The 13,383-nt window shown below is 54.6% G+C and overlaps 1 protein-coding gene across 9 annotated transcripts in view; it reads right to left on the bottom strand.

Moving 5' to 3' along the window:
• The window catches only part of CACNA1E (calcium voltage-gated channel subunit alpha1 E), a 129,650-nt gene that overhangs the window by 98,788 nt on the left and 17,479 nt on the right, over window positions 1–13,383 (bottom strand). For all 9 annotated transcript variants that reach the window (XM_042033760.1, XM_042033756.1, XM_042033753.1 and 6 more), the window contains exon 2: window positions 6,904–7,345. In XM_042033760.1, coding sequence (XP_041889694.1) covers window positions 6,904–7,319 — 416 coding nt within the window. In that variant the 5' untranslated portion in view covers window positions 7,320–7,345. The remainder of the gene's footprint in view (window positions 1–6,903; window positions 7,346–13,383) is intronic.

Raw genomic sequence — 13,383 nt, 5'->3', positions numbered from 1 at the left:
CCCATTTTGAAAGCTGCTTTAGTACAACTTCAGGGACTTCCCTGAAGTTTTACAGAATCATGGAATGGTTTGTGTTGCAAGGAACCTTAAAAATCATCTCGTTCCAACCCCCGGCCGTGGGCAGGGATACCTTCCACCAGACCAGGCTGCTCCATGCCCCATCCAGCCTGGCTTTGGACACCTTCAGGGATGGGACATCCACAGCTTCTCTGTGCCAGGGCCTCACCACCCTCAGAGAAAATGCCCTTTTGGGAGTGCGCAGGGAGACGTCCTCTATATTTTAAAATGCAAAACGTTGAGTTAAATTAAAAATAAGTGATTGTCTGATCAAACTAGATACCTCCTGAGGTCCCTGAATTGACTTACTATGCTGTCATCCCTGAAATACAGTGTGCGAGGGGCAAGGCAGGTACTGCACCTTAGAAACTGACTGTGGTAAATCACATTAACCCTGCAAACTGGAGAGGCTGGAAAGCACCTCTGCCACAAACACCTCCCAGCCAGCACGCAGCCCCCCATCTGAATCACACAGGGACAGCTGGGGGCTGCCTGGGAGAGGGGAAGAGGTTGAATTATTCCAGGGGAGGGAAAGGATGGGGGTGCAAATGAGCAGGGAGTATCAGAAGTTTCAGTGCCTGCAGGCTGCACCGCGTGCTCGCCAGCGCAGGGAGATGCTAAAAACCAGAGACTGCTGAAGCGGAGGGCTGTGCTGCCATCCAGAGGGACTTCAGCAGCCTGAAGGAGCAGCAGAGGAGCAGCATGGAGCTCAGCTTCACGAGAAACACCAAGCCCAGCACCTGGGGAAGAATGACCCTGTCCATGCTGGCTGGGAAGGGGCTGGGCAGGGAGAGCCCCGAGGGACCTGGTGGCCACCAAGCTGGCCCTGAGACAGCACTGTGCTCTGAAAAACAGTGGGTCAGCAGCCCCCTGGGGTGTGTTAGGCAAAGCCAGTGGGTCCAGGAGGTAGCCTGTCCCCTTCATGTAGCCCTGGTGACATATCCAGAGTGCTGTGCCCCACAGGACAGGAGACAAGGGCTTGCTGGAGCAACTCCAGCCAAGGTGACTAAAGGACAGGAGCTGGAAGAGCTGGGGCTGCTTGGCCTGGCTGGAAGAGGCTCAGTGAGGATCTGATCAATGCACAGAGTACCTGACAGTGGGGGAAGAGGCAGAGCCAGGCTCCTCTCTGTAGCACCCAGAGGCTGGACTAGAGGCAACAGGCACAAACTGCAATAGAACAAACTCTGCCTGTACATAGGAATTAACTTTTTCACTGTGAGGGGAGCTAAACATTTGGGACAAGGTGCCCAGAAAGGTTGTGGGCTCTCCATATCTGGAGACACTCAAAACCCACCTGGACAAGCTATTGGGAGAAACTCAGAGGACTCTGGAGCCTGCTCTAGGTGACCCTGCTTGAGGTTCTTGGCCACTTCACTCCCTCCCAGTAATTCTGTGTTTCTGAGCCATGGCCAGCCTCAGGCTAAGGGGGAAGCTCCTTCCAAAGGCTGGCTTCTGGAAAGAGTGGACCATGGTTTGAACATTGCTCCAAGACATGCTAACAAAGCTTCCCAGCACCTGAGATTGCGGTGAGGGAAGCAGGAGCTGCAAGGATGCAGTGGCAAAACACAAGGCAGCAGCTCCCAAGCGGAGGCATCTGCTGGCACCCACCTTGTCCTCCCATGCTCAGCTCCCAGGGAGCACTGGAAGCACCTCTGAGCCTGCACCGGCTCAGCCACGCAGGAAGGCTCCAACTGTCCCCGAGTGCCCACCCCTCTGGCAGCCCTTGGGAATTAACACTCACCGCAATTAACTCAGATAGGGAATTCCTGCATGGTGTGCCAGAAACCCAGACTCTGAGGAAATTCAGTGAAGGATGCTGCTATTTCCACACCATTGCCAGAGTATCCAGTGGCACTCAAGTTCATCCCAGGTCAAAAAACAAACTCCTCCCCAGGATGCAAACCTTGATCTGCACTAAAGGGAAGCAGGGAGAGCACAGGGAGGTGCAGGGCAGATACCTCAGGGAGAGGTGTTTCTCTGCTGCTCTGGGCAAAAGCCATATTTCAGTGTCCCCATGGCCACATTTAGCACATCCACAGTCCTTTTCACCACCTGCATTGCTCCTCATGCAGAGTAAAACATAAGCAGGGAGAGCCACGTTAACAAAGAGACACTCATTAGGCTCAGAGAAGTTAATTGCTTTGCAGGACATTATAGAAGACTTGGAAACATGGGTGGATCTACAGGAAGGATCCTCCCAGGTACATAATTCCCAGCATCACCTGCCACCGAGATCTCAGGGCTTTCACCTGCAGAGCCCTCAGGGCTCCTGCCAGCTGCCTGAGATGCCCCAACCCTATTTCCCAGCCCTCCCAAAACCCTGGGACATTTGGACTCATGGCAACAGATGTCTGAAGAGGAGCCCACGGTGGAGAAGGAGAGGGCTAAGCTGCCTCTGACAGCAAGTGGCACTGCAGAGGTGCCAAGAGCCGTTCTCCAGCCTCTCAGCACAGCCAGACAGCACCAAGCAGCCCCCACGGAGCACCCTCAGGGGGAGCAGGGCTGCTGCTCAGAGCACAGCAGCTGCACCCACTGCATCCAGCACCTCTCCCAAGACCGTGCCGCAGAGCTGCCAGCACCAGTGACGGTGATTCAGAGCCACCCTGGGGCTGGTCCCTTCCCCGCAGAGCCAAAGAGGGGCAGGGTGGTGGGCGCTGGTCCAGCTGCCCGAGCAGCTTCAGCCCAGGCAAGAGGCAGTGCCACACCCCACGTGTGCTCCTGGCCTCTCCATCACTGCAGCCAGTCAGACCCAGATGGTGCTGGGGATTATGCTGGAGGCAGCGACAGAGCTGGCAGCCCAGCACACACCAAAGGGGCCCTTTGTCTCATTCAGCACTGGCAAAGGAAAAAAAAAAGAAGGGATTTAAGGAAAAAAAATTCAGCTTCATTTGTAATCTGGGATGCAGAGCGTGCACATAACCAGCCAGAGGCTGCCAAGTCGTAAAAAGCCACCGAGATCTGTGAGCAGCACCCCGCACGTTTGCAGCCTGTTCTGTTCTCTCCCCGCTTCCCATGGAACTGCGGAGGCAGAGCTGCGGGAACGCTCCAGCCCCAGAGGCTCCCGCGGGCTGCGCTGCAGGGCCCGAGCCGGCCCCAGAGCTCCCCGGGGCCGCGGGCTCCCAGCAAAGGGCCACCTCTCAGATTCACAGCACCAGAGACGGGAATCAGGATGCTCCAAGACAGGACGTCACTTTTAATTGCCTTATCCTTCGGGGTCGCTGTGCTGTGGGCAGAGTGCATCGCTTCCCATGGGACACTGAGACCCTCCGCCCGTCACTCAGGTGCTCAGAGGCTGAATTGCAGCATCCCACCTTCACACTGTGCCACGGCTGCTGCTTTCCCTCCTGTCTCCTCCATTCCCTGCCCAACACCCGCCTGGAATCAGGCTTTTCCATGCATCCTGGCTGTAAGTATCACTCCAGAACGAGGGTACAGCTTGCATTCCCCAAATTGCACAAGCTAAGCTTAACAAATTCCCGTGCACACGTGGATTTCAGCCATGCAAAGCAGGGTTGGGTCGTGTGTGCTACAAATTCAGCCTGAAGCTTTTCTGGGATGTGCTCCCTGTGTGACTCTGCCTGTCCTTACCATCAGCTAAGGAAGCAGCTGCTCATCCTGGAGAAGCCACAGGAGGTTCCCCGTTTGCTTATTTTGACGAGGAGCTTTTCTTTTGAGCTGTCTCTAAGCTTGACATTATCCAAAGGATGCTGCCAGGCATCCAGAGCAAAGACAGCAGTGATTCAGCCTTGAAGCACAGCAGATCTCTCCATATCCCTCCATCCCTGAGCCCAGAGTGTGAACACGGGGATGGAGGGCAGGGAATCTGGCTGGGACTCTGGAAAGCAGGGTTTGGTGTCTGCCCTGGGCCGAAGCCCCTCAGTCAAGAACAAGGTGGGCTGGTATGTTCATTTCTCACCATAAAGATAATCCTCCCATAGAGCCACTGCCCCACAGGCACTTCATGTTTTCTGTTCTCTGCCTCAGTTTCGTCTTAAGGAAAAAAAAACTACCAAAAAACCACGGAAAAGAGCATTTTACCCTTCCTATTCTCGTTCTACTTATGGGATTGTTTCACTTGCAAAAGGCAGCAGAGGGGGAGGTTTAGTGAGGGTCAGACCTGCCAAGACTGGTGAGCACAAACAAAAAGCCTTTCTTCACTACCCCCAGAGCAATCCAGATCGAGAGCAGCCAAACAACCTCAGGCTACACACCAGGAATGCCACATCTGCAAAGCCAGAGCTGCTCCAGGGGAGCAGAGGTCTCATGAAGCAGATGAGAGGCACAAGAAGCATCTCTCCCTGTGCCCACCACCCGGCCACAGCTGGCAGACAGGAGCACGAGGGGAGCTCCTGCAGCTACTCAGACATTTTCCATATTTCCCACATCCCATTAATGCCCACCACCATGCTGGAGCTATGGGAAAATACCCTCCCTCACTGCTAACCAGAGCTAGACTGCCCAGGTGAAAGCCCCCAGGGTGATTCAAGGCACGTGAGATGGGCCCTTCTGAAAATTAAATCACAGGAAAATTGCATTATTGCTAACAAAATTACATGTAAGGAAATTAATTTGCTTTTTCTCCCCGGCAGGGTATCTGTCTATTCCCAGAGAATATCCATGGTACTGGGGTTACTGGCTCTGCACATCTACCTGGGCTTCAGCAAAGATTTTGGGGAGAACATTGATGGTTTGTCCCAGAAGGATAGAATGGTTTGGATTGGAAGGGACCTTAAAGCTCATCTTGTTCCAGCTTCCCTGCCCTGGGCAGGGACACCTTCCACTACCCCAAGTTGTTCCAAGCCCCATCCAGCCTGGCCTTGAACACTTCCAGGGATGGGGCAGCAACAGCTTCTCTGGTGAGCCTGTGCCAGGGCCTGCCCACCCTCACAGGGAAGAATGTTTAACTTTAACCCCACTCACTTTCAGTTTAAAGCCATTCTGCCTCCCTCAGCCTGGTACTGCATGCCCTTGTCAAAAGTCCCTCTCCTCCTGACGTTTGAGTCTGATGTTAAAGCAGGAACCTCTGGTGTGTGGTTTTTGCAGGCTGATGGGGTATCAGGGCACATAAGTCTGGGAAAGGAACAGATCAAACCCCTGGGTGCTCACCAACCTCCCAGGAAGGGGCCTGGCAGGGACAGGGAGTGGGGCTCTCTGGTCCTCAGTGAGACATGAGGTCCGCAAAGCCCAAGGGCCAGAGCCCATTGTTCCCCCAACATCAGAGGCTTCCCAGAAAACCATCATAAAGCAGGATGAAATGACAAACCCAAGCACCCAGGAGATGGGAAATGCAAAGACAGGACCCTACCAGCCTGGGGAAACATCCTATTAAACCACATCGGGATGGCAGCACCCAACATTGCTGCCTGAGCATTCCCACTGTGTTAAAGACAGAAATATTGGGTTTTGTGTTTGAGTCACTGCTGGATGGAGCAACTGAGGGCAGCCAGAGGGGCACAACCCGCCCCCAGGAGCAGGAAGGGCTCCAGCTCCGTGTCCCTGCCACCAAGCAGAGCCGTGGAGGTGCAGGCCCTTAATTAGCGGGCAGCCTTCGAGGGCTGCGCTCTGCCAGCCGACAATTAACGAGGCCACCCCTCTGCTTCCTGCCCTGCCATGACTTATTCATCTGGCGTCCCCAGCGGGCTGCAAAAGATAACAAGGCACCGAGCACCTGCCGAGCCCATATGGCAATTTATTTTCCCTGCAAAGCTGCCTGAGTCACCGGCCAGGAGGTTCCCCAGGCACAAGGAGATGAGCACAGAGCCAAGAGGGCCAGGGAGAGCCCCCCTCAGTGTCAGGCTGCTCTCCAAAAAAAGTGGGAGCAGCCTCAGCATTATCACAAGCAGTTTTATCATGGAAGCCATCCCAAAGAAACCCTACCAGCCTCACGTGAGTGGAGCACTGACCTAGATCTTGCCAAAGCAACGTGCCAGATCTAATTAATACGGGGCCTCCCATCTCCTTTGGGTGTTTTATTAAACATTATTCCCCAAATCCAGTTCTGGAGGCAGGGAACTGCTCCAGACCAGTGACACTGGAGTAGGATGTGCCGCAGCAGCTTATCCCAGGCAATCCTGCTGAGCAGACATGGGGAGGGGAAGCTTGTCATTTAAATGTGGGACTGAAGCACGCGGCTGCAGCCCTGTCACGCAGTGAGTGTGGGATGAGAGAATAACCCAGGACCTGGAGCTGGGCTTTTCTCACAGCACCGAGGCAAATGATTAGAAAAAGTTAATTAAAGGGAAACGAAAAATAAAACTGGTGGGTTCTAGCTCTGCCAAGCACTTCTGTTTTCTCAGGTTTGTTAATGTCCCAGCCTGCTCTGATTCAGGAGGACACTTTTTAGAATTAAATAAAAATCACAGAATTTAGAGGTTGGAAAAGACCTCTAAAATCATCAAGTCCAACTGTTAACTTAGCACTGCCAAGTCCCACAAAAAATGGCCTCAACCACTGCATTGACAGATAATCCCCTCTCAGTGTGGTCAAGCCACAGCAAAAGCAGAAAGGCAACAGCCCCAGATGCATCTAAATACCAAGATACAGCCAAAGGAAACTGCCTTGAGGGCTTTCAAAACAGACAGCTTCCAACTTTCCTCTCCACGACGCTTCCCTCTACCACCCACAGTCTGGGGACGCACCATTCCCGTGGGATGCCCCGCTCCAGCTCAGAGCCAAGCAGCCCAACCCCACAGTGCCAGGAGACGGAGCACAGCTGGTGCTGGCTGCTCCACAGGGGTCATGTCACCACTGTGACACCCCCAGTGCCCCCCCCAGCCCCGCAGAGGACAGGGAAGGCTCCCGCTCCCCCCAGCTGCCCACCTGGGCTGGGGGCTCTCCGGTACTTACTCCCACTCCTTCCTCCGCGCCTGGGGCGTGCTCTGCATCTTGTGTGCCTCGTGTGCCTTGATAATGTCCCTCTGCTCGATGAGCCCTCCCCGCCGCCGGCGCTTGATCACGTCCGGGCTCACGGGCACCAGCTGGCCCAGCCCCAGGTCCACGGCGCTGCCGGTGTCCGCGTCGGCATCCCGGGAGCGGGAATCATAGAGGGCGTCGAAGGAGGCGGCGCGGGACACCAGGGCCTGGGCCAGGCTCTCGGGCTCCAGCAGGTTGCAGGACTGGGTGTTCTGCATCAGGGCCAGCCGGTGCTGGTGCCACGTCTCCTCCTCGGGCAGGGCCAGGACGCAGCGGGACGAGGCAGCGTCCAGCTCAGCCCCCCTGCCTGGCGCCGGGGCGCCCATGGAGCATGTCCCGAATCCCAGCATCGCTGCTGCTGGGGTGGCTCATCACTCTGGAGGGGAACAAGACAGAGGGAGGCTCAGGGGTTTGCTCTGTTTGCCCCGTGATCCCCTCCCTTCCTCCCACATCAACCAAAAGTCCTGTTTCTCCTCAGTTTGTTGGGCTGGACCTTCTCACACTGGGACACACATCACTGGATCCCCAAGATTAGGGCAAGGGGTAGCACCTCCTGCCTTCCTCCTCCTTCCCAGTTTGGGAAGCTGAACCTGCAGCTCCCTGACCCCGTAGCCAGCCCTCCCTGGAGCAGCACAGCACAAGGAGATCGGAAAAGAGGATATTTGGGACACCTGGACCAAACCACCCCAGGCTCTTTCCATTTGGTTGGTTTTTCTCTGTGGGGCAGCCCTGGCTGGAGCATCCAGATCCCCCTCCAGCCCCATACTCACGGGGAGACAGCCAGGCAGCCCCAGAGACAGGCAGCACTTCAGGAGGCTGGATGGGGAAATACCAGCGTGGGTCTGAGTCGGGAGCTACCCACAGGAGCCAAAGGCACGGGAACACTGCCAGGAACACCACACCAAGCACTGCTCCTCAGCCAAGCAAAGTCAGTGATGCCCCACAGACAGGAGAAACTCGTGTCCGAGGCTACAAAGCCTTGCCATGGTGAAGTGCTTTGTTTTCATGTTGGAAAAGCTCTGTTCAGCCTGTTATTGCTGCAGGAAAGGCTTTGCTTTATCAGCCCCAGAAATTCCCCTTCCAGTGTTTGCCCATGATGAAGGTGAAAAAGGGGGTGAGAGAAAGCTTAAGGCAACCACCCCCTTCCTAACTACCTCCCTGATGCAGCAGAAAGCAACCCAGCAAGGAAAAGGAAGGTTTAAATGCCCCAGTCATGCAGCAAACTGAGCACATCATCATCTTAACCCCTTCCCAAGGCATCATTTGGAGACACCTCCTGAACACACAGGGAGGTGGCAAGGGCGGTTGGGATATAGGCTGGGGAACACCCCACCAGGAGCAAAAATAAATTAAATATAGGGGAAAAAATTAACAGTAACTGAGGGGATGACATGGAGCATGGCCTCTATGCCAGTCAAAATAAACCTGACATTCCTTACAAGGGGAACGGATGCAGGGCCCAGGGGAGCATCCCATCCCCTTCAGGCCCGTGGTGCTGCCCAGTAAATAGAAGGCACCCAAAGTCACCCTCAGACTGAAACCAGCCCAGCCCAAGGGATACTCAGCCCTTGGCAAGATCTCCGGAAAGAAAAAGGCAACTGACAGCAAGAGCCTCAGCAAATTAATTAGCACATTGATCAGACGAGCGTGGCTGCTCCCACTGAAAGCTATAAACAGATCCTTCACTCCACTACTTTGCTTACCCATGCGACTTTTTTTAGGAGCATTAATTACTTTTTCAAGTCAGTTCTGAAGACCTTCATCATACCTCATTTTCCCCAACTTCTGCTTTTCCTTTTCATATTGCTCTACTGGTTTTCAGCCCTCCCCTCTTCAAGTTTAACTCCAGGTTTCCTTGGGTTTGGGGGGCTTTTTTTGTTTTGGTTTTTCCTTCCTGTGGTTGGTGAGCTTTTTGTTTTGGTTTGGTTTTTCGTTTGGTTAGGTCTTGTTTGGCTTCCGTTTGTTTTGGTCTTTATGTTTTTTAAACACCCATTAGCCCCTTTCCTAGTCATTTCCTTGGCAAGGACAGGAGGATTTCAGGCACACCAAGCGTGAACACTCCAGGTTTCAGCCATGCCTGAGGACAATTAGCCAAGAGCAAATGAGGATAAACCCCAAGGGCAGGTCCAGCATCCACACAGACACTGGCTCTGCTGGTGCCTCCCAGAGCATCTCCCACTCCAGGGACGCTGGTGGCCCCCAGGCTCGGAGGCAAGTGGAAAAGCTCAGCCGGAGCCCTCAAACGAAACACTGAGAAAGTTTGAGGAAATAAATAGAAATAATTAGCTCTGCCTCCGCCCAAGCAAACAGGGCTCACGCTGCCAGCAGAACAAGCCACGTTCCCTCTGGAGAAGTGACAAGGAGAGAAGGGAGGATGCCAGAACATTTTGTTAAGGAAAGCTGGCGAGGTTTCACACTAACGAGGGTGCTCGAGGGATGCCACATGCCAGGTACCAAGCATCTGGCACCAGGGCACCTGCCCCTCCTCTGGCCTTTGGACCCCTCCTCACACTGAAAACAAATGCTTTATTTTTACCCAAAATCTGAATTAATGGGAAAAACACCACATTGGCTCATGTAATTTGGCTTCTGCTGTTTAAATGCCAGCCCTGCCTCTGTTGGTGGGAACCAAGAGCTTGGGCTCTACTGGGAAGAGGTATGGCCAGGGCCGGGACCGTGGAGCCAGCCAGCAGCCCTACCTCCAGCCTGGATTTTCCCAATAACACAGAACTTGTGTGTGTGTGTGTGTGTGTCACAAAATGGCCTGGGCTGGAAAAACCTTGAAGTTCATCTCGTTCCAACTCCCCTGCCATGGCAAGGACACCTTCCCCTGTCCCAGGTTGCTCCAAGCCCTGTTCAACCTGGTCTTGGACACTTCCAGGGGTAGGGCAGCTTCTCTGGGCAAGCTGTGCCAGGACCTCCCCACCCTCACAGGGCAGAATTCTTTCCTAATATCTAACCAAAGCCTACTCTGTCAGCGTGAAGCTGCTCCCCTTTGTCCTGTCACTCCAGGCACTCATCAATAGTTTCTCTAGATCTTTCTTGCAGGCTCCCTTCAGGTTTCAGTGCCTCTGAGCCCTTCCAGCTGCAAATCAGCCTTTTCTTGGGAATAAACCCAGGTTGCCACACAGCTCCCTGTTAGCAGCTGGGCAGAAGGTGACTTCACACCTCCACTAATGACAATTGGGAGTTAAAAACAGCAAAGGAAAGCAGCACGCCCACCTGTATGACCCACACATGGCTTCCCACAGGTGATCCTGGCTGATACTCACTGTCCATATCGCTGGTGGTGTGACTGGGATGCAGCAGGGACGTGGGACAGCCCCTGCCGTCCCTGCCACAGGAACAGGGATGTCACTACCCAGCAACGGCACGCTGGTCCGTATTTCATACAGGAGACCCAAGGAACCGCTGCACTGTGACACAAAGCAGGCTTTCAATGCATTAAAATGAAGCCTCTAGCAGCTCTCACCTGCCAAACTCCATTCTAAAAGCAATAAAAGTCAGGAAATTCACTGTTTGCTCCTGCTGTGGAGAAACCATTGGGATAAAACCATGGCCACCGGGCTCTGAGAGTGGCCAAACTGAATTAGAGAGGGGATATTCAGCTGCAAAAACACTGGCACTTGTGCTTTCACCTGCACAGTGGCTGGGAGCAGCACGATGGTCCCTGCTCAGCCCAGGGCACAGCTGAGGACACGGATCACCCAGCTGTGTTGGCACAGCTGGAGGACACATCATCTAATGGGGATCTCAGAGAGACTGCATCCTTCCTTCCTTCCATCCATCCATCCCCTCCCACATGGAATTGCCACAGCCAGACAGGAGCAGAACAGCGAGCAGCTCTGGCCCCTTGGTCTGTGCATCAGTGCGGGCTGAAGTGGGACACAAGCATCCGAAGGCAGCATCCCACCCCACAAACCACCGAGAACACAAGCCAGGGCAGCACACCCACCCCACAAACCACCGAGAAGTGGCTTTTCAAGCACCGGAGCACAAGTGAGGGAAGAAGAAATACACACAGGTCCTCTCTACAGCATCCTCAAGGGAACCAACCCCGTTGTCTCAACCCCAGCCACGTGCCACAGCCGAGGAGCGCAGCCCCAGCAGGCAGGAGACCCTGAGATCTCACACCATGCTTCATTTTTTCACCTCTGGCAGCTGATTAACTAATAAGGAGCTGCAGGGAGGAGCAGGTTCCCAGCAGCAGCGCTGCCCTTCGAAGAGGAAATTCCTTTTAGGGGTTTTCTGTGAGTGTGTTTGTGTTACAATGGCAGCAATCAAGCCTTTAGCCAACTCACGATGTATTACCATAATAACTACGCTCAGCACCTGAGGCGCTGGGTGAGCTCTTTGCTTCCATTATCTGAACAACCTTTACCAAAACCCCTGGAGTTAAAGCAAGAGGTTTAATACTGTGCTTCCACAGGGCTGAGCCCCAGGCAGCCCGAGGGCTCAGCACCACAATGCTGAGCTCCAGCACTGCCACAAGCCCCAGGAGAGCAGGGCGGCAGAGATCCCTTCCCGGACAGGGCAGGATGGACAAACTCTGGCTGTGCTGTAGTCCATGGCCAACAAAGCAGCTGGAGCCCCCCAAGCGTGGTTCAGCACCCCAGCAGCCTTCCCTGGGGATTGGGGGGGCGATTTTGACAGCAGCATCAGACCAAGAAGCTGTTAAATACATACATATGAAAAACATGTATGATACTATATATATATATATATAATATAAATCTATATGAGAGCATCTAGGATGCTGCTCCCAAGCACCTTGGGGACACCCCAAGTCAGGCAAGGATTCTCCACTTCACCAGCCCACAGGAGATGTCTCCCCCCGTCTTGGCTGCTCTCCCTGCGAGCTCACAGGCTGAGGTATCTTGGCCCAGTTCCATCCCTCCCGAAGCACAGGGATGCTCCGAATCTGGCCCCTGCCTCCCCTTCTCTCTGACTCACTGACCTGCTTCTCCCCAGGCCACGGGGGCCACTTGGTTTCCAGGACAATCAAGAGCCTCTCTCCACCGAGCCCCGCTTGCCCTGAGCTGCTAATTACCAGTCCCTGCTCCAAGGACAAGCCGGGAGCTCACGCTGCGTGGAAAAGCAGAGCACTGAACCTCCGAGCGCTCACAAGGATTTCAGCGTGGGGCCCTTCCAAACAGAGACAGATGGGCTGCGAGAGCGACTGATTCATCCTCGTGGCCTTTTCCTCTCCTGCCACGTGCACCTCCCCTCGCAGTGACATGGATGCTGTGGTGGGTGAGCCCTGCCTGGGTCAGCACTGGGCCCCCCTGGGTGCTCCAGCCCATCTTGCACCGGGTGCTGGGGCTGTGCAGCGTGGTGGCTGTGAGAGCCAGCTGGCCAGGGGGTTATTTTTAGTCGAGTCATTTGATACTGGGGAAAAGTTTGTTGGATTAAACCCCCCTCCAATAGCCCCCAGCACTGGCAGATTTGCAGTGGCTCTGCTGGGAAGAGCCACTCCCAGCATCCCTGGGACCCAGCAAGAGCCAGGGCTGCATTCCAGGCTTGGGAGCTTTGTACACCGGTAACAGAGGGACTTAAGGTGGGAGGGAGGGAGGGAAGGAAGGAGGGAAGGAAGGAGGGAAGGAAGGAAGGAGGGAAGATGTTTACAGGCAAAGGCTCCTTGCACAGACAGTCCCACACACAGCAAAAGGTGTGGGTGAAAGAGTCAGGCCAAATGTACCAAAATGGGAGGGTCGGGAAGGCAGCATCCCATGTGCCAGTGTGCTGAGGACAGAGAGACACGGTGCAATCAAAGACCGGCCACTTGGCTCAGAATATATTCCTCTCTCATCACCCACTCGTATATTACACAGTGTTTTCTGGGCCATTGCGGCAGCAAAACAACACAACAAAGACCACTGGAACACCTGCAAAGATTGGACAGAGGAAAGAGCCAAGCTTGGAGCACCCAGGAGCTGCTTCAGGCTGGGAGAAGCTTCAGCAGCAGACATCAGACAACCTCTTGTCTGGGAAACAGCTTTTGTTCTACCACGCCAGGGTTGTCACAGCTGGAGTGATGCTCCGGCAGCAGAGGCCCCTCCTCAGGGCTCAGCACCGCTTCTGCTTCCCAGGAAAAGCTGAGTGGAGCCTGGATGGAGCTAGGCTGCTGCTCAGGCCCCATCCCAGGCAGGAGGTGTCTCCGAGGCCAGCGAGCCCCCTGAGGGTACAAGGGCTCACCTCGGGTAGCACAGCCCCAGATACAGGAGCCCTCCTACAGAGCACCACTCCCAGGGGCATCAGCTTTAGGAATATCAAAACATGGAATTATCTCATCTCTCCTTTAAGAGCAACTGTTAAACAACACCACTACTATTTATATAAATGTACGTCAAAGAGCTCAGCACTTCTCCAGCACACAGAGCCGGAGACTGCCGGGGAGCAGGACCTCAGGGCTGC

The sequence above is a fragment of the Corvus kubaryi genome, unplaced genomic scaffold (genome assembly GCF_017639235.1).
Source record: "Corvus kubaryi isolate FWS band 111438036 unplaced genomic scaffold, C.kubaryi_AGA036_p1.0 37361, whole genome shotgun sequence".
Taxonomy (NCBI): Eukaryota; Metazoa; Chordata; class Aves; order Passeriformes; family Corvidae; genus Corvus; species Corvus kubaryi.
Note: the sequence above shows the minus strand (reverse complement) of the source record. Positions and strands in the feature narration are given on the sequence as shown.